General features: G+C 32.2%; 2 protein-coding genes and 1 pseudogene across 2 annotated transcripts in view; 2 read left to right on the top strand and 1 right to left on the bottom strand.

Moving 5' to 3' along the window:
* The first annotated feature begins 3742 nt into the window (after positions 1 to 3742).
* Positions 3743 to 4959, top strand: LOC136988947 (uncharacterized). Its single transcript, XM_067286965.1, has 2 exons — positions 3743 to 3906; positions 4498 to 4959. Exons 1-2 carry the CDS (start codon positions 3815 to 3817, stop codon positions 4823 to 4825), a joined length of 420 nt encoding a protein of 139 aa, XP_067143066.1. The 5' UTR covers positions 3743 to 3814; the 3' UTR covers positions 4826 to 4959.
* Positions 4960 to 7020: 2061 nt separating this feature from the next.
* LOC136988949 (5S ribosomal RNA) lies at positions 7021 to 7139 on the bottom strand (annotated as a pseudogene).
* A 3197-nt stretch (positions 7140 to 10336) lies between these two features.
* Positions 10337 to 20521, top strand: part of LOC136988939 (stathmin domain-containing protein 1) — a 35490-nt gene continuing 25305 nt past the window's right edge. The window contains exons 1-2 of the mRNA XM_067286957.1: positions 10337 to 10405; positions 17315 to 17480. The gene's annotated coding sequence lies outside the window, so the exon portion shown is untranslated. The remainder of the gene's footprint in view (positions 10406 to 17314; positions 17481 to 20521) is intronic.

The raw sequence follows: 20521 nt of genomic DNA, 5'->3' as shown, positions 1-20521 counted from the left end.
TCTGTCCATTGCCTAACCCAAAACATTTGTGAAAATTTAGACGAATAATCTCGAATTATTCTGTTTAATTAAAGTTCACACTATAACAGTGCAATTATCATATGGGATTGATGCGTATATAAACTATACCGCGCTAATACCAATGTAATGTATTTATTAATTTAGATTCCATTGGATTTGGGCTTAACGAAGAGTGAAAATGAGTGGAAAGACCCCGTCCGTCGTCTCTGTCAAGACCGATCAATTGTTATGGAAATAGAGATTCGTCGCAAAATCATTGGCACTAATTGTGATATTCGGCTTAACAATGTTCGAAAAATACGTAAAATTAGAAACATCGTAGTTTGTACTTACCGATAAAATCGACGCAAACGAAACAAAACTGAGAAAAACACTCGAAACGAGAAAATTTTGACCGCACGAACTAAAAATCCAACCGTTCGCATTAACAATCGACGACCGCTCGCAACAATAAAACTCTGACAATTTGTTAGTACACAGAGTTTTATTGTTGCGTTGCCACGAAAGTTAATATTAAGAGTTTGGCCAAATTGCGTGATTTTCCCTGCATATACTCGTACATTGATGTTAACGTCAATATGTACGCAAAAACCTAATATTCTCGTATAAAGATGAATAGAAATTTCCATCTTATCATGTCCCTTACAACCGGATAAACAATAAACTTCAAGTATAGAAACCCCAGTTTTGTCTACCTTTGTAATGAGTAATGGAATTATAGAAGATAAGGGTAAGTAGTTACATAAGGCAAAATTTATTGAAAAAGACAAATTGAATTGCAGGTATTTGTTTACAGATTGACAGAGTAGAATGGATGGTGAAGATTGTTACGATACATGGTAGTGGCATTAGGTGGGGTACCCTGCCAGAAGGCCTGGCAAAGTTACAATATAAGGTGTTTCCAGTAGACATTTCATTCCAACTAGACTTTCGGATAGGATGATACAATATCATATTAAGATTAGTTAAATTAAAATAATTTAAACTTAACCTTAAAAAAATTAAATTAAATCAAATTAAATATTAATAGTATTAAAGCATGGCAAGCAAAGAAAGTCAATGAGCCAAGTGTTCCTGTATGAGTAGCGGTAGATATAAGTATTATTATTGCAGGATACGTAGTATAGATGGTGATATGTTGAATACACGTAGCCGAATGGCGTAATACAGTGAACACCTGGAATGGTTGTCGTAGAAAGGCAGTTCCTAGTATAGTGCATACTGCACTGCAAATTAAAATACGCCAGAAGACGTCGAATTGTCGACTAACAAAGTTCATTTCATTTAGTTTTCCAAAAGTTTTTGCAACGAATGTAAATTGGATGTTCCAAAATTCCAGAGATCCTGATAGCATTTTCTTGGAAAACATTCGAGTAAGGCTCACAAACTAGTTGGGACCTTAGACATAGAGGTAAAAAAGTTTCTTGAATTCAAGAACTAGAGTCTTGAACCAGAGTATATCATGGGAGGTGTTCGTTCCAAATAAGTGTATTAGTAGAGTTCTGATACACTAAATTTATGTTCCACAGTCAGTATCCACGTATCCACGTGTGTTTGCGAGTAGTACTTATCTGATGAACCTTGAAATTATACATAAAGAGCACGAACGAAAAATTAATTTTAGGTACTTATCTGTACTTGAAAGAGCTACCAGCGGCAATGAACGACTACAATAGCAGCAGCATGTCCAGTTGTTATTATGCATTAGTAGGTCCTAATAAGGTCTTGTGAAGGTTATCGTTGAGATCAACCTTCCTGGACGACAACAGAAACAGAAGCATTGGGTACTAGAGTATGACAGTTTATTCAAATAGCAGCAATGAATATATCGCTGTATAAATTATTAAACATTTCGGCTACGCTTTTGATTAAAAAGCATAGATTTTACTTCGCTAAATTCCAGCAGCGAATAGGTTCGTATCCCGGTATAAATTTGTAAACATTTTGGCTATTTTTAAAAAACAAAATCATATTTATATATTTTCAACTATATTTATTTAAATTTATATATTTATATGCCACATTTAAGTAATTTTATTTCAAAAACCGCGTAATTAAAAAAACAATTAAATCGAAATGATGCTTCAAAAATGAATATAAAGTAACAATGAATTTCATTTATTAAAATTCTTATATTATGGAAATTTATTTTCAAGTTTAATATCCGATACGAAATTTTTTTATTTAGTGTTTCTTGCTTTCGATATTTAAAGTTTAAGATACGGGATGCTTTTATAACGAAAAGATAAGTGTAAATCCAATCTTTGATAATTGCAAGTGTTATTATTATTGTGAAATCTTTTTATTTTCAGGTTTCAAGTAGACCGAACAGAAAAAAGTGTCTATAATTAGCCTAATACTGATTTATTACTTATAATTTCACTTTTATTTCAGGTACAGACTTCATTTAATATTAGGTAAATTATTGTAGTTTGCAGTGAAAAAGAAGTTATGATATATGTTATTCACAATTTATATTTCGTTTATTAACAGAAAACAGAGTCTAACGCATAGTTAAACACATCTAGAATGAAGTTTCTAATTCGTCATAAATGCAAAAATAAATCGTTCTCAAGAGGGATGTTTAGTCACTTAATAGATGTCTTGATCTTTCGTATAGTTCAGAACGTAACTCGCTCCGTAGTCCTTATCATGTATAAGCTTTAATCTGTAATATTCAGACACCTCAATTTAACAAAGGTTCAATCTTATTAATAGACTATATAGAGAACCACTCAAGTAAATCACAATATGATAGATAAAAGGAGGTTACTAGACTTGAAATCTATTCTTTTTTTCATTCCAAGGATCATCATAAATTCGAAATTTTTATTCGTCTTTATATAGACGCGAAACACGAGAATATTACATTTTCGAATACAGTATTACTGTTAACATGAATGTATATGCAAGGAATGATCCGCGATAATCCGTCTCTTCAGCCACAGAGAAGCGGAAAAATCACGAAATTCGGTCAAAAATCCAAACGTTTTACATTAAATTTCGAGGCGATGAAACAATAAAACTCTGACGATTTGTTGCGAGCGGTTGTTTATTGTTGATGAGAGCGGCCGAATTTTCAGTGAGCGAGATTTAAAGTCATTGATTTCAAGCGTTTTTCTGAGTTTTGCATCATTTGCAGTTATTGTATTGGTAAGTTCAGACTACGAACTTTCTAAATTTAAATGTTTTTGAACGTTGTTAAGCCGAATATCACAATTATTGGCTATGATTTTCCGACAAAGATCCACTTAGATAACAATTGATCGGTTTCGTCACAGAGACGACGAATGGATCTTTTCACTTATTTTAGGAGATACTTTTCACCCTCTTTATTGTTAATATTCGTTTAGCCCAGATTTAATCGAATTGTTAGAGTTCTTAAAGCAAAATGGAAATAAATAAATACATTAAATTGTTAATTTTCGCTATGGTTTATATACACATTATATCTCATATGAAATTCACACCGCTATACTCTAAACTTTAAAGCGCCCTCCAGCTGCTTAACTAAATTACAAAGGTAGACAAAATTGGGGTTTCTATACTTGAAGTTTATTGTTTTTCCGGTTGTAAGGGACATGATAAGATCGAAATTTCTATTCATCTTTATACGAGAATATTAGGTTTTTGCGTACATATTGACGTTAACATCAATGTACGAGTATATGCAGGGAAAATCACGCAATTTGGCCAAACTCTTAATATTAACTTTCGTGGCAACGCAACAATAAAACTCTGTGTACTAACAAATTGTCAGAGTTTTATTGTTGCGAGCGGTCGTTGATTGTTAATGCGAACGGTTGGATTTTTAGTTCGTGCGGTCAAAATTTTCTCGTTTCGAGTGTTTTTCTCAGTTTTGTTTCGTTTGCGTCGATTTTATCGGTAAGTACAGACTACGATGTTTCTAATTTTACGTATTTTTTGAACATTGTTAAGCCGAATATCACAATTAGTGCCAATGATTTTGCGACGAATCTCTATTTCCATAACAATTGATCGGTCTTGACAGAGACGACGGACGGGGTCTTTCCACTCATTTTCACTCTTCGTTAAGCCCAAATCCAATGGAATCTAAATTAATAAATACATTACATTGGTATTAGCGCGCTATAGTTTATATACGCATCATATCCCATATGATATTTGCACTGTTATAGTGTGAACTTTAATTAAACAGAATAATTCGAGATTATTCGTCTAAATTTTCACAAATGTTTTGTGTTAGGCAATGGACAGAACTGTACAATTTGTAGAAACTGATTTCTATAGCGAACATTAAAAATCGTTTGAAAGTTAAAATTACTATATTTAACAGAGATTTTATTATAATATTCATTTGTGACTTTTCGTTATAATTAAGACGATATTTTTAAAATTATTTTTTTCATTAGAAATCTTACAATTTACATAAAATTAAATTAACAAAACGAATACGAGTTGTATTTTCATAATAGTCGTTTCTTTCTTTTGCAGAATGGAAAATTTCAAGCAATTAAAGAAGTGGCGCACCTCGGCAGATGGTGAGGAGGAGGAGGAAGGCTCTTCGTCGTCTTCCGTTCCGTTTCCGGTGATTCGGGTGCTCCCGAAAGATGTCGAGGAGAGCGGAGAGTGCGTCAAACGGGTGGTCGTCATTACTCCCGACGATAGCGCCTCGACTGTGGTCGACTACCTGGGACTGCGATACCCGGAAGTTGCAGAATGGACGGTGGAGTGTCGAGGGGAGTCCAAAGTGGTCGTGGAAACATCCGTCGAGCAGAAGAAACCTTGGTGGAAAAGGCTCTTCTTCTGCTGCATAAAGTGAATCTTCTCTCTTCCGAGATCACTTCCACCCACGTTCCACTTTTCACCGGATATGACTCTGCCACCCGAATACGACTTTGTCACCCGGAAATGACGTTTCACCCGGCTACGACTTAATTTACTGGACTTGACATTTCATCCCTGATTGGGTTTCTTCGTTTTCAATTGACGGACAGACATTTCTGCACTGGTTGTACAACTTACTTCGATTAGATTAAAGTCTGATGATCTGCAAAGTGACAACCGAAACATAAAGCAATGTTTTTACCAGCTCAAAGACTCTGTTAATTGTCTATAAATGGACAAGGCAACTTATATTGTACGGACATTCACACTGTATTTAAACCGGTGTTCGACTGTCATTGTAGTCCGAACCAGAATTATAATTACTTCAACAATTAAATTTGTAAATCGAATTGTCTGAAGTGTATATAAACTTTCATATTTAATAAATTTTAATATGAAATTTAATTTTAAAGATTGGCTATTTATCAAAATAAATATTAAAATTGCACACTTTTAGATTCATTAAAACGTTTCTACTTTTATCAATATTTATTTCCATCCCTGTCATCGTTTAGGTTTACAATAACGTGACTATTTTTAATATAGAAACGGGCGATAAAGTAATTAAAATGAGTACCATAGTTTTGCAATGAATTGGAAAATATCGGGAATTCACCAACAAAACTGCTCTCCCGCTTTTACAACGCCGAATTAGTGAATTCCGAAGCAAAAAGGCCGTTCTGCAGTATCGCAGTCACACAGTGCCAAGTGGTAAATTCACTGATTGCCGATCTCTCCCTCTATTAAACGTCTGTAGTAAATGTGAATATCTCGTTCGAAAGATACTTGTTTTCTTAGGTAGCGTGCAAAATTTCGGGCTTTTCTGTAAAGGGATTGCCGAAATATAACCAGTTGAAAAGTGCAAAGATCTCCATAAAAGCTGTAACTTTTCTCTTTCTTATTCATTTGGCGGTGCAGATGCTCCTAGAGAAAGAACACCGCTGGCTCGAGAGAGGTCATATTTTAAACTTAAGCCTTTCTCGTTATCAGTGAGGTGCTGGCGAAACTTGCGGGTGGATAAATCAAACTTGGCGGGGTCCTATCCCTTGCTTTTATCGCTTCTTAAAATAAAATTAATCCGAACGAATGTTGTTGTTCAGAATAACAAAAGCTCAAATTTATGCAAATTAAACTTTTTTGTAGCGATTACACTAACAGCATATTGTGGGTGGCCGTCGTGACGCCCAGCGCCCTCGGAATTGTTGGTCGTAGCTGCCTCGGGTTTGAAACTACAAACTATAGGGATTTCGGAAGTTCGTAGCTTAGCAAAACCTTATAAAGTAAATCGTAAACATTTGTAAATTAAACGGTTTCCATAAGCGCTGTAAAGTTATGCGCGATTTTAAATTAAGTTTAGGCTACTATGCTTTACAGAAGTTATAACTTCGTGTAACTTACAGATTTAAACATTGTAAATAAAAAAGAGTTTATTAAAAGATTGCGGCCTGAAATTTACTGCAAACCAAAATTTTCGCCATGGCAGTATTACCGTCGCTCTCCCTCCTATGTGCTTAGTATTCAGCAACTATATACAAATTCTATTTAATTCTAAACCCACATTATTATTTCACATTTAATGACTTGTGTACTTTTAGTAAATAAAATAATATATATGTGGGGTTTAGACGAGTAACATTCCTAAACCGTTAAGATTTACGAGGGTTGCGAGGGAGACGAGAACGACAAAGGGGAGAAGTGGGAAAGACGACAGTTAGTGACGGCGCGAAAGGAAGAAAGAACGAATGACGTTACGATGAAAGGACAAAAGACGTTACGAAGAAGATTATCGTTCCATCAAGACTGTTGTCAATTCTGGTTCTCTCTACTTTTATCTCACTCACTATTCCCTCATATATAATAGGCTATTGCTTGATTTTGATGATAGCCGAAGTATGTTCTTTTACACGTAATAAACGCATTTAAACCGAGCGTTTAAATGCGTTTATTACGTGTAAAAGAACATTTTTTAATTGATACTTACTGAGAATTTTTAAAACAATATACAATAAAATTACAGAAAAGAAATGTTTTCTTGACATAATGTATTAAAGAAAAATTACTGCGCCAAGTGATAAATTTTATTAGACGAAAGAAAAAGAGATAGGTCGAAGAATGAAAGAAAAAGAATAATGACAGCAGCACCCGGTATTCCTAGGTCGTCGCCGTTCCAAGTACTGAGCGGGCCCGACACTCCTTGATTTCGGTGATCGGACGAGAACCGGTATTTTTAGCGTGGTATGGCCACTGCCCGAGACAAATCGCCTGCACAGCATCGCTTATGCATATTCGTACCCAATTCGCGCTTCGAATATCGCTTTTTGTTCTTCTTCCCATCACATTCCACTTTAAACCAGGTTTTCTTTAAGCGTTCGATATTACATCGACAGGATCGATGGGGAAAAAGTTTATTAAAAATTGTCAGTCAATTTTACTAACTTAATAAGACTTATTATATGTGTAATATCATAAATAATAAACATTCTATAAATCCCACTAGCAATTTTTTTATTCGTCACAACGTCGGAATGTTAACTTTTTCATTTATTTAATTTAAAATCTTCAAACTAAATCAGTAATAGCTTGCCCCTGTACGTCATACTTTACCTTTAACAATAGAGTCATCTATCTAACTGCTTTAAGGGAAGAATTTTTCAATTGAAATAACGCGACTTCCAGTTTGCATCGGAAGTTCGTACATACTTGGTACATAGTCGGGGTCTCCTGCTGCCCCTAAATTACCGTATTTGATCTCGTCTTTCATCTATCTAACTCCATTTTCGAGATAAGGAAAAGACAGGCAGAATTTTGTGATTACAACTCAATAAGTGTTTAGTTCGCTTGTCCTATTATAATTACGTAGTTTAACAGTAAAGTCGGGGCCGGATTTACATAAGGGCATTTGGGGCCTGTGCCCAGGGCCCCCACAAAATAGGGGCCCCCACAAAACTGAAAAAATTGTTTAAACATAATTTTGTTTTTATTACCGCGACAGCCTAGTGTGGCCTAATCATGAGGGCAACAGGCAGAGAAAACCAAACTTGGGAAAAAATTTCACATAGGTATTTTTCAGTTAAATTAAAATAATTAGTTTTACACAATAAAATATATGTATGTTTACAATAACCTTATTTTTAAATGAAATTTACAACTTCCTAGTTCAAATCTAATTAGAAGTACAGTATTTTGTGTAAATTTTCTAAATCATCAAATTTGCCTACTCTTAAAGGGGGACCCCACCGAATTTGTGCCCAGGGCCCCTGGATTGGTAAATTCGGCCCTGAGTAAAGTAGAAGGTGTCAGTAAACTCAAACAGTAAACTTATCACAAAATTTTCCTAAAAACGGTAATGAACTTATGTAAATATTTGCTTTTCTCAATAATCATTTGACAAACTTTTTTTTTTTTCGATTTCACAATTAGTCTTAATGAGATAAAGATTAAAGTTGAGTAAAAGAAGTTCGAAACAGGTTAGAGAAGGGGATTAAAAGTTCTTGGATTTCAAATATAGGCTGTTAGAGTTAAAAGAGGAAATTCCAACTATTTATACAAAATATTCAACATATTTACAGACATATAATAACTTAGAGATAATTAGATGATGGTGAGTTAGAGGTCGACAAATAAAATAGGCAAATGTAGGGTGGCAAAAGTTTACACAGTATTATTAGATATTGACAGTGATAGTGATTAGTGTTGAAAGAAAAACATGTTAGTGATGTTTTAGGCCTATATAAACAATAGACATGTGTAGTAGGCCATCAATAATCTTCATTCATATTCTACTTTTGATAGTGCAAAATATTATATAAATTATCAAAATATGTAAAGCCAATGGGAGTCATAAGAAATTAAATTTTCCATGTAAAAAATACAAAACTATTCATCAAAAATACTATTTCTCACTATACCGAATCAAGTAAAATTGTGTTACACACTTTATGTAGTGTTAAACTTAATAAATTATTTTAAAAATAGTTTGTCTTTATCTGGATTAAATTTCTATGGCTTTTTAAATGTATCAGAGGATAAGCTATGGTTTTCCTAATTATATTGTCATAGATATGTAATGAAATAAAACAGTAAAATGCAAATATATTTACTTATTTTACCATTACCTATTTATTAAACAAATATATTAAACACAGAACATTATGTTCAAAACTTTCATTCACAATATGTAGGAATATAACATTTTTAAACATTATAAAAGAGCTTCTTGTCATGAAAATTGTTGAAACTAATATTTCAAATACTGTAGTAGAGATAACAGAGACTTATCACATTGCTACTGGTAACATTAAATGATAGAATATCACATTCTAATGATAGAAGTGTCATTTTTATGTTACCAGTAGCAGTGTGATAAGTCTCTGCTATCTCTACTATTCTATTCTATTTATTAGTTTTAACAGTTTTAAACAGATATCAATTTAAAACCTGGATAAGTTAAATCGAAAATAGTTATATTTTCGATTTATCCACGTCCACATCTGTAATTTAAATGATCACGTTATTAATTATTTTTATAAATTAAATACAGTCAAACCTGTTTTTATGCGGGGGATAGGGACCGCATTAAAAAAGACGCATTAAAAAAATAGCACGAAACTTCACGAATGGCTGTAAATAATAGTTTTCGCAACACAATTAAAAAATATTTTTTTATGCGGTCAACAGGGACCGCATAAAAAAGTCTCACATAGAAAATAACTCGAAACCGTACGAAATAGAATTTATTGACAACAGATGTCAGCACTTGACTGCATCGTCTAGTCTATCGTCTGTTTTACATATTTTTGTCCAGGTGGTGTTTTGTTGACTTAAAAAGTAAATTATTTCATTTTTCGCATATTCATGCAATAATATTACTATAATAAGTGCATTTATGCTATAATAAGTTTATTTAGCTATAATAAGTCAACGTGAGACATGACGAATCGCACGAGACTAGTCGCCAACTATACCGCACAAATAAAAAATCGCACAAAAAAAACCGCATAAATTAAAAATTCGCATTAAAAAAATCGCACATAAAAAGAGCGCATAAAAACAGGTTTGACTGTATACTTTTTTTCTCTATACATGATATAAAATTTAAAAATGTAATTACGAATAAGACAGAACAGTAGAAAGAAGTTACAAAAATGCTTGAAAACGGTAAAACTACCTACTAAGCACGTACTAGATAAACTTCTCGCCTAAGAGCGACTCTAACGCCAGCTTTCGGCAACTCAGACATTAACTGCACTGTAGAGCATAGCGCAAAAACCAATATATCGATCTACTCTGCCGTCTCAATTGCCATCAGAAATTTTCAACATTCTCGATGTGACTTACTTTACTAGTAAAAATATTAGTACTGTATCAAGAAATAATAATAGAGATGTATGTAGAAATAAAGAAATATTTCATTTCTTTATTTGTACATATCTGGCAACACTGATTTGCGAGTTGTTGTAACAGCTGATTTCTGACTTCCGAAATTGATTATTATAATTTGAAATTTCATTGATCAGTAAGTATCAGATTACAAAGTTATTTTGTTTTAAGAATCATTCTATTTCGTTCTTAATATAAAATGAATATTTAATTTGATGGATTTTTAATTTACAATTTTATATTAAATCTAATGAAGTGACAAGAGAATTATTAACTTAATATTAGATAAATTACAGGAAACATACACACTTTTAGATGGATGTATTATGGACCTGGAACACTTAAAAATTAAATGAAGTTTATGAATGATATATCAAGGTTGTATAGGTGAAACTTACAGTTTAGCTTGGTAGGTAATCACCATCAATATCTGTCACATTCCTCACCTATGCTGAAAATTTTCAATCCTGTGAGCATAGAATGACTGGGGTTTTCCTTTGAAGAAAGTCTCGAGAGTCTGGTATTGTCTTTGAACTGTATGTTGGCAATGTGGTTCTGCAGGGCTAGAATTTGTAGAGTTAAAATGCAGCATTAGAGTTTACCAAAATAGATGGTAGTCGATTGGTGCTGATTCTGGTAAGGTGGATGAGGCAGAACTTCGGCCCAAACTGGACGGCTTCTTTGGCTTTCTGTTGTTTTGCTGATTTCGGAGTTTGCCAATTTTTGGAGTGTGGAATATTATTGCTCGAAATGCTGCTGTAATTTTCTGGTGGTCGACTGGATTATTGTGTACTCGTCGTCAAGAGAATGTCGTCAATGATGAAATTGCTGCCGGATGGGGTTTGTTTTGAAGTGAGAAATCTTCGTCCTTGAATTTATTCAACTGACTGTAGCTGGTCTGCCTGTTGACTGTGTCTTTGCCAAAAGCCTTGCAGATCAGACTGTGAGCTTTTGTTACATTGTGGTCATTTTTGAAGTGATATAGCAATGGCACGTGAATGTATTCTTTTGAAAGTTTCGTATTGTCAGACATTGCTGAATATCTGTTTCCAATGAAATGTGTGATGAAATGCTTGCAAGTTACTTATATACCATATTATGCAATCTACCACATTTTTATTTCAGTTGTTTCTAAATTTTATCTTTACAGTCTGATACTGTGCAACCTATAAAGCTTGAACTGTAGGAGTTATATTTATTTATGTTTATTCTTTTACAGATAAAAAATGGGACTGAATAAGGAAGAATAAATTTAAACTATTTTGATTATGGGGACCCACAGTCAGTGAGAAGTTGCTGAAGAGTTTAATAGGCTTCATCCAAACTGCTGTGTATGATTGATGAGTAATCTTGAAGTAGCTTTTTCAACTCTTTGACAATTTCTATCTGACAGCAGCATCAAAATTAACTTCAATTCAGTTAACAGATTATGAAGAATATCCAAAATAATGGTTTCATATATTATCATCTCACTAAAGGAAACATAATTAAAGCATTATAAACATTAATTTAAAATTCATTATATATACTCGTAGTAACATATATAACAATCTCAATTACTATTCTCAAATGATCTGTCAGATTACTCATTAGACCATATGAAGCATGCTGTATTATCATGAGATGGCAACCTAACTGCTTTGGCTAGAGTAGGCTCTGGCTAAATTGCTTTGGATTAGATATTTCAGCTTTTATTCCCTCATCAGATGAATGGAGAAAAGACAAATATTTTGACTAATGCCCTTTACAAAATATAGCATTTGTAGAGTTAAAATGCAGCATTAGAGTTTACCAAAAATAAAAAGAAAGAACCAAGTTAAGTCACCTCAAAAGTTGTGGTATGATAAGTCTGGATTAATAGCAAATAAATATGCAGCTATAAAGGAATATAATCCTAAAAATGAGGCATTTTAGTGTTTTCTTATTAATCATACATTTTCTATAAAAAGTCTCCACCATGTAATATTGTTTTAAAGAATAGGTATTTCAATCATAGAAAAATTCACTAATTTTAAAAATACTGTAAACCATTTAAATCATTAAATTTTATTTCAATAAAACTAGTAAGAACTTCATTATCTATGTTTTTAATAAATGCACTAACTTTAATTCATGTTTTCTTATTCAGTGCCGTACTTTATCTGTAAAAGAATAAACAAAGATCAACATAAATACTCTGGTTCCAGGCTTGTAGAAGACCTTGTATAATATTCATCGCTTAAATTGTAAAATAATGCTTCATTTCTTAATGTTAAAACAAGAAATAACATAATAATCTATAATGTAAAATCGTAGGCACAAAAAACCTTACACACGCTGTTTCTAGCAAACAAATTAATAAGCACGAACGTTTTTGGCCGTTTTGAAAGGCCTTCTTCAGGTGCACTGAGACTCAGCTCAGCTCAGCACTGCAGCTCAGTGCACCTGAAGAAGGCCTTTCAAAACGGCCGAAAACGTTCGTGCTTATTAATTTGTTTGCTAGAAACAGCGTGTGTAAGGTTTTTTGTGCCTACAATTTTAAATTAGTTCTAGCTTTGTGTGCAGAGAATCTATAATGTAATTTAATTACTACATTATCATACTTCTATAGTTAATCAGTTCTCAAGACATTTTTTATATTTCATTTTTCTATTATTGATTCATTCATCTCTATCATTTACAATGGCAAGAATTGGATAAACCGAATGATTGCTGTTGTTCATAAACATCGCTAAATCCCATTGTTAATACATTTGGCTTAGTGATGTTTATATATATATATATATATATATATATATATTAATTATCATATGCTGTTAAGTCATGAATTCAAACAGAAATTCGAAGCTCTTTTGTTTATTTGGTATTTAGTTTCTGTATTATTGAAGTCTTAACAAAAAAGCTAAAGAAATAGTCAGCTCCAAACATATACTCATGATCATAAATTATGCTAAAGTATTTTCCAAGTATATAGCAATAAATAAGAAATTAATTTTACTTGTGTTGCATTTATGTAATATAAAGGATGTTGAATGCAACAAAAGTAAGATTGATATTTCACTTAGTCTATCAGCTTAGTTAAGTAAAGTATGAATTTTATTATGTTGAAATTTGATAGATTTTAATCATTAACATACATCGTTAAATAGAAAGCTGTATATATATACATGTATAATTGAACCTCCAATAACAGCCACCACTCAAAATTGCCACTTTCCACACAATGGCCATATTTTTAAAACAAATGCATATGAAATAACTTCTAAAGAATGTAACAACCAGAAACTGAAACTGTAGATATTCAGACACTCTAAATAACATTTACTTGCAATAAAAACTTTTAATCACTAATATATTTCGTCATTTTTAATGAACATCTTCAGATAAGATAAAAAATTGAACAATTAAGTAAGATAACTGAAAAATATATAACATCGAATGCCAGACAATTTTTAAATTAAAAAATTAAAACAAAAAAAAAGATATAAAAGAAGTAAATACATGTAAATATACTGTGTGAGGTGCAGTCGAAAGTTCTGGGATTGGTACAAAAATAATGTCTGATGTGCAGTACATGAGATACAAATGTTATGAAACCTGATATATTATTACTATGCCAAACAACTGCTGTATTAAATCAGGGTAATAATTGTGGAGATGTAGTCTGATTTAATATGGCAGTAATTTTGCTTAATTTATTGAGAATTGTTGCCTTCAAAATAAATTCTTTCTACAGTTATACATAGATTCCAGCACTTTTCTGTTTTCAAAACATTCCTGGAACTCTTTTTTTGTGATGTTGTTAAACACTCGCTGCAATGTTCTCAAATCACTGTCCTTTTGGCACTTTTTCAACCGTGGAAATAGAAGTTACGTGGTACCAAGTCTGGTGAATGAGATGGATGGGGAACTATGGCATTTTATTTTTGGCAAGAAACTGTTGAATAGTTTTAGCTGTGTGAGTGAGGAATTGTCACGATGCAACAAGCAGTTTTTTAATCCCTCCAAAAGGGGTGTTAACATCTTAGTAGATTCCTGTCAAATGCATTTCTAAATAGGTAGAGCTTTTGCATGGTAGGTGTAATGCCTACTTCTGATCCTCTTAATGATTTTAGCTTGTTCCCAGAATACACTGACAGAATCCAAAAGAGCATAAATTGTGGCTGGATGTGACTTCTGTACATTGTATTTATGCTCACTCAATCATGCATGTAGAGATCTTAAGATGGCCCTGACATACTGTAAGTTGTGCACAACCCTATCGTCCTTAACAGGAACAGTATATATAGTTCTGGAATGTTCATATGGTTCAGAAGGTCATAGTTACTATGTAAGTTCTTGTAGATGACAGGATTTCTCTTATGTGGAATTATTCAGCTGGTAACTTTACTAATTTCCTTATAGATGTTGCAGAGAGGTCTTGAAGGATTTGTTATGAATTGAACACTGTGTAACAGTCAATGTGTCACTATTCAATAGTTTCTTGCCAAAAACAAAAAAATTTTACAAGTCATTCAATTTTTTTTATCTTAACTGAAGAGGTGATTGAAAATGACCAAAAGCATTAATAGTAGTATAAAGTTTTTGCTGCGCGTAAAGGTTGTTTACAGCTTGTAAACAATGGACACTTTCAAGCAACACATATTTCTATATTTTTTTTATTTGCTTTTATTCAGTGGTTTGACTGTATAAGCTTTTATATTAAAAAATATTTATTAGTTTACATTAATAATAAATGAAATGATAGGAAGAATAAACTCTCATATAAAGTAATAATGTATATTCTGTACAAAATGCATTCTTAGATAGGAAAAATTTTTTTAATTGTGAAAATAATGAGTATTCTTCTAAGCTATGTACTGAACTGGAACTCTTTAATATATACACTGAATGGCCAAAAAATTAGAGACACCACTTATTTGAAAGTAAATCAGTCTGACAGTGATGTAGAGTGAATGTAACAATGCAGAGTTGCTTATATAAGGTATGCTCAGCTTTGGATGATCTAGTTATCAGGGAAGTTATTGTCAAAATGGATAAGATGAAAGATTTAAGTGACTTTGAATGAGGGATGATCATCATTGCAAGAAGAGCTGGTGTCAGCATCTCTGAAATAATGACTCTTTTAGGATTTTCTCACCCAACAGTATCTCGAGTGTGTAGAGAGTGGCAGTTGAGAAAAAAACTTCAAGCAATAAGGACAATTCTGGAAAAAGGCTGGTGAACGAGAGAGGTGAATGGTGATTAGCACGCATAGTTCGCAGCAACAGAAGGGTAACAACACAACAAATTACAGCTGAATTCAATGCAGGTGCATCGCAAAGCATATCCCAACGCACAATAAAACATACTTTGCAAAAGATGGACTTTAGCAGCAGGAAACCATCAAGAGTGCCTTTGGTATCACAGAAAAATAGGAAAAGGTGCCTGTTGTAGGCCCAGGAACAATGAAATTGGTCACTTGAGGACTGGAAAAAAGTAGCCTGGTTTGATGACTTTTGTTCCCTGCTCCATCATGCAGATGGCAAGATCAGAATATGATGCAAACAGCACAAATTCATAGACCCCTCCTGCCAAATGACAACTCTTCAGACTGGTGGTGGTGGAATTATGGTGTGGAGAATGTTTTCCTGGAGTACACTGGATCCCTTGATATTTGTGGACCTATCTCTGAATAGAACAGCTTACCTCAACATTGTTGCTGATCACATACACTTGTTTATGGCTGTAATGTTCCCTGATGGAGATGGTCACTTTCAGCTGGATAATGCGCCTTGTCACCATGCTCAATTGGTCTCAAATTGGTTTGAGGAACATCAATCATAGTTTAACCTGCTTCCATGGCCATCTCAGTCCCCTGACTCAATCTTACAGAGCATTTGTAAGACAAAGTCGAAAGATCACTTGAAAGCTTGGAAATGCCACCATCTAAACCAACCCAACTTAGAGCTGCCATTACATTAGCATGGGCCAACATTCCGCAGAAACAGTATCAGCAACTTGATAAATCCATACCAAGAAAAATATCAGCTGTGATCAGAGCTAAGGTGGACCAACTCGTTATTAGAGAGAGTGTCTAATTTTTTGGCCACTCAGTGTATACGTGCGCAATGATACCTTTCGTACTTTATTTTTAATATTATTTGTACATTGTTACATTAATTTATAAAAATAAAAAGCATTGCATATTGAATTAATTTATATATTTGCTAAATTTAATTGATATAATTAGTAATAGTATGTTTAGAGATGAATATTTCAATAATGAAAGTTGTTATTAACTAACCTTTTAGCATTCAGAAAGTGTAGGTACTTTTTGTCCCACATAAACCTTTTGTTGTATAAACCTTTGTATAAGTTTAAAATTACTTGTTGATGAATATCAAAGTGCATTTTGCATGATACGGAAAAGTTTAGGGAAAACAATACAAAAAATTAGTAAATTAAACTGTTTTATAATTATTTCTATCATCATTGCTATTTTCTCTCCTTTTTAGTATGTTCATTTGAGGTTAGGTTAGCCCCATTACTGTTATCATCATCATCAGTTGATTTCAATTGACAGCAAAGTCTTGTTTGCACCACTTTTATCTACCTTACTCAATTATTAATTTCATCTTCTGATTGCTGCTCTACATCTGACATCATCATTCACCCCTTTATTCTATGATTCATTGTTATATCTTTGTGTTTTGGTTTATTTATTTTATGCACGTAGATTTGTTTTTAGTCTATTATCACTTGTTTAGGCAATATGACTTACCCATTTAAATCGTTGACAATCTACATGGCCAACAATCAAAAGTTTTTCAAGTGGCTCATTTAATTTTTGATTATGTATCATCATTAAATTCTAGACTATCAAACTTATGAAGTAAATATAATAATACAATTTAATTGTAGTAAATTACAGAAGATAATTGCTTCTATATTAGTTTTATTAATCTATAATAAATTATATATTACAAAAGTTGGAATGTGCCTTTATTTAACATATTTTCTTCTGTTAATCCTGTAATCTTTTATGCTACTTAAATTTGATCTAATTATTTTATTAAATTTTCAGTTATGTTAATAGGAACAATAGAAATAGTTTGTTTTGGAATGAATAAAATACTTCCAGAAATACCCTCAGATATATTGATGGATGAAAATGGATGAAAATGGATGAAAATAAGCTATAAAGAAGACATCTACTTGCACTTAAAGCTATTAAATGGCAATTGTGAAATGTATGTTTAATTTAAACTTTAATTATTATTAACATTTATATTTATATGTATTCTGTACTAACAATAACATATGAAATCCTTTCTCATGTAACTTATTTATCTATTATAACATCCATACGAATTTAAAATAATAATAGTAGCAAATTTTCATATAAATTGACAAAATTTACAATATATTTACTCAAAAGTAAACAATTTAGCTTTGTGTAGGAACCAAAAAACAATAATATACAAAACAATTTTAGTTTGTTATATAACTATCATTTTATTCTGTTGAATATTTATGAGTAAAATGTTTTGTTTAAGATTTTGGCCTACTGTAAAGTATATAATTTTTGTTTATACAGTAGAGCATCGATTATCTAACCCCCGATCAACCGTCACATCGGTTAACCGACCACGTTCTAGTCGGCAAATTCAAGTGTCCGATAGTGGTGTGGCGCTACAATATTTGGCTATGTCTTGGCTACTTTAATATTACTTTTGTTAAATGTTTGCATGTTTTAGCTGGCAGCATTGGCTCGACCATGAAAGGGAGGCCAGTATTTAAACCAGGCTTAATTTTCAATTTTTTCTTTATTTTTGTATTTATTTTGTGCAAAATAAAGAAATAATTTTTAACGATACAATAACGATGATTATTATTTAAAAAAAATTTTGTTAGGCTTAACATCGATGAAAATTCAACGCGAAGTAGGTTAATAGCGATATACTAATATACTAATTAAATGGGATATACTAATATATTATAATAATAATGTATTTTTTCATACTTTTCGGTTATCTGTTTTTCAGTTATCCGACCAACCCCAGTTCCCAATTGAGGCGGATAATCAATGCTCTACTGTATAAGTTTATTGTTTCTAACAGTTGAAAGTAGATTGTGTAGTTATCCAGAGACCTCTTATTCTGTTATCATTTATTAAATGTTTATCAAAAGTTACACTATTTATGTGAATAAATAATGAATAATATACCCATTATATACACATTTGAAAGGAAGAATAATTTAATTTTATTTTTATTATTTAGGTTTTGTTTTACTTTTTTTTTTACATATAATAGAAATTTAAAATTGTTGAATATTATATAATTTATTAGGCTACATTCATAATACAGTGTCTTTCACAATGAATGCTCCCATTTTAAATTACTGTAATCATATTAATTATTACCCAAGAAGTATGTGTTGTACAGCCATCAGTAAAGTAATAGTTCAAGTTTCATCTACCATCTGCATCCAAACATCTTTTTATCTTCTTTCTGTAGGAATGCTGTAAACAAAAATGGTGGATTCACAACAGAGATTTTGTTCTGCAGTCTACAAATTTGTAGTCAGTCATCATCGTGCAAGAATGTTCTCCTTACTTGATGGATCATTTTAAAATTATATACGAAACTGTTGTTGCGCAATGATGACTTATTAGAGAACAGAAAATGCTTTTTCTATTGTGAAGTCACTCATTTGTTTATGGTGCTTTCTAGAGAAAGTAGACAAAAATATATCCTGATGTAGACCAAATTTGTCTAATTGCACAGACTTATTACACCTTGTAAGTTAAGTGATGAAATACATTTTCAATACTAATAGAGCATATAGTTTTGAACTTGATCTCTGACTCCATTTCATTACTTAACCTGGAAGGTGGGACAAGTCTGTGAATCAGCCAAATTTGGGTTACATTAGGAAGCATTAACCCAGACAAGAAGCAAGAATATTTACAATAGACAAAAAGACATTTGAATGCAGTTAGTAGATGAAACTTGAATAATTACTTTATTGATTGTATACAATGCATACTTCTGAAGTAATAATTAATATACTTTCAGTTTTGTTTAAATGGTAGCATTCTTCTTGGCAGACTCTGTTTAATAACACAAAAATGTATCTTGTATCTGAGAAATGAAATCATATAGTATCAAGACAAAGTTATATTGACATCACAAATTTATTTTTAGTATTATCTTAATAATTTTATTAGATTTTCAGATCAAATTTGGATATTATGTACATAATATAATCACTCTGATTTTATTTTGTGTGTTGTAAAAAGAATTAAGTAATGTAAAAACATAATACACAACTTTTTTATTAGACACTAATTTATTTTGAAATATTTTTCAAGAATTTTCTACACCTATAGTTACTAAAATCATTCTAAATTATGTATAAGAACAAATTAATAACATGTTTCAAACTTTTGATATCAAATAAAAATTTAAATTACAGTATTTTAACTGCAGCCTGCTGAATGGCTGATGTCTCCTTCTCAATTCTCCAATTCTTCTCAAATCAAATCTCAATCCTTCTGCTACAGGGAACCTGTAGCAGAAAGATTGAGGTTGAATTGAGATGGGATTGAGATTGGATTGAGGTGAATACAAGTGAACACTTTAAAAAGCATTTATGCAAATGTGAAGATTGGGATCTTTATATTGTGAACTTTATCATCTTTATGTACTTTTATAATCTTTTAATAGCATCTTTATATAATCTTAACCAAAACATTTAACTACATTTTATACAAAAACGGAACAAAGTAGACCAAAAAGGGTTAGTTAATGGGAAATCAACTGATAAAACTTTTTGATAAGATCGGTTTAAACTCGATTCCCACGAGTTGAGTTCCTTGTTAAGATGAGTCAAATTTCTGTGTCACGACTATGTCACCGATTACTTTATTGGTCCAAGAAGATCATCTCCTCTGACGAAATCAAGAAGGGCCTGCAAACCACCTCTCCATATAAAAAGGGAGTACGATGAGTAAGATGCGGGAAAAGTTGTCATTTGACTGTGTGTGTGTGTCGTGTCCCTGTTCGGATTTACCCATCGTCAAGCTCCTCCTCCACTGTTCATCCTCCTCGGACTAGCATACAATTCGATTGGAATTTAGGACAATTGGATTAATCTACATTTAGACTGAAATCTTGAATCGAAGATATTATATCGTCTATCAGACGTTCGTCGATACGATCAGCATAAATCTCAAAATATTTATCTTACCCACGAATATTTGTAAGCTCTCTCTCTAATCTGTGTA

This window comes from Centruroides vittatus, unplaced genomic scaffold, assembly GCF_030686945.1.
Source record: "Centruroides vittatus isolate TY-2023 unplaced genomic scaffold, ASM3068694v2 scaffold_418, whole genome shotgun sequence".
NCBI classification, from domain to species: Eukaryota; Metazoa; Arthropoda; class Arachnida; order Scorpiones; family Buthidae; genus Centruroides; species Centruroides vittatus.
This window is presented reverse-complemented; position numbering and strand designations above follow the sequence as displayed.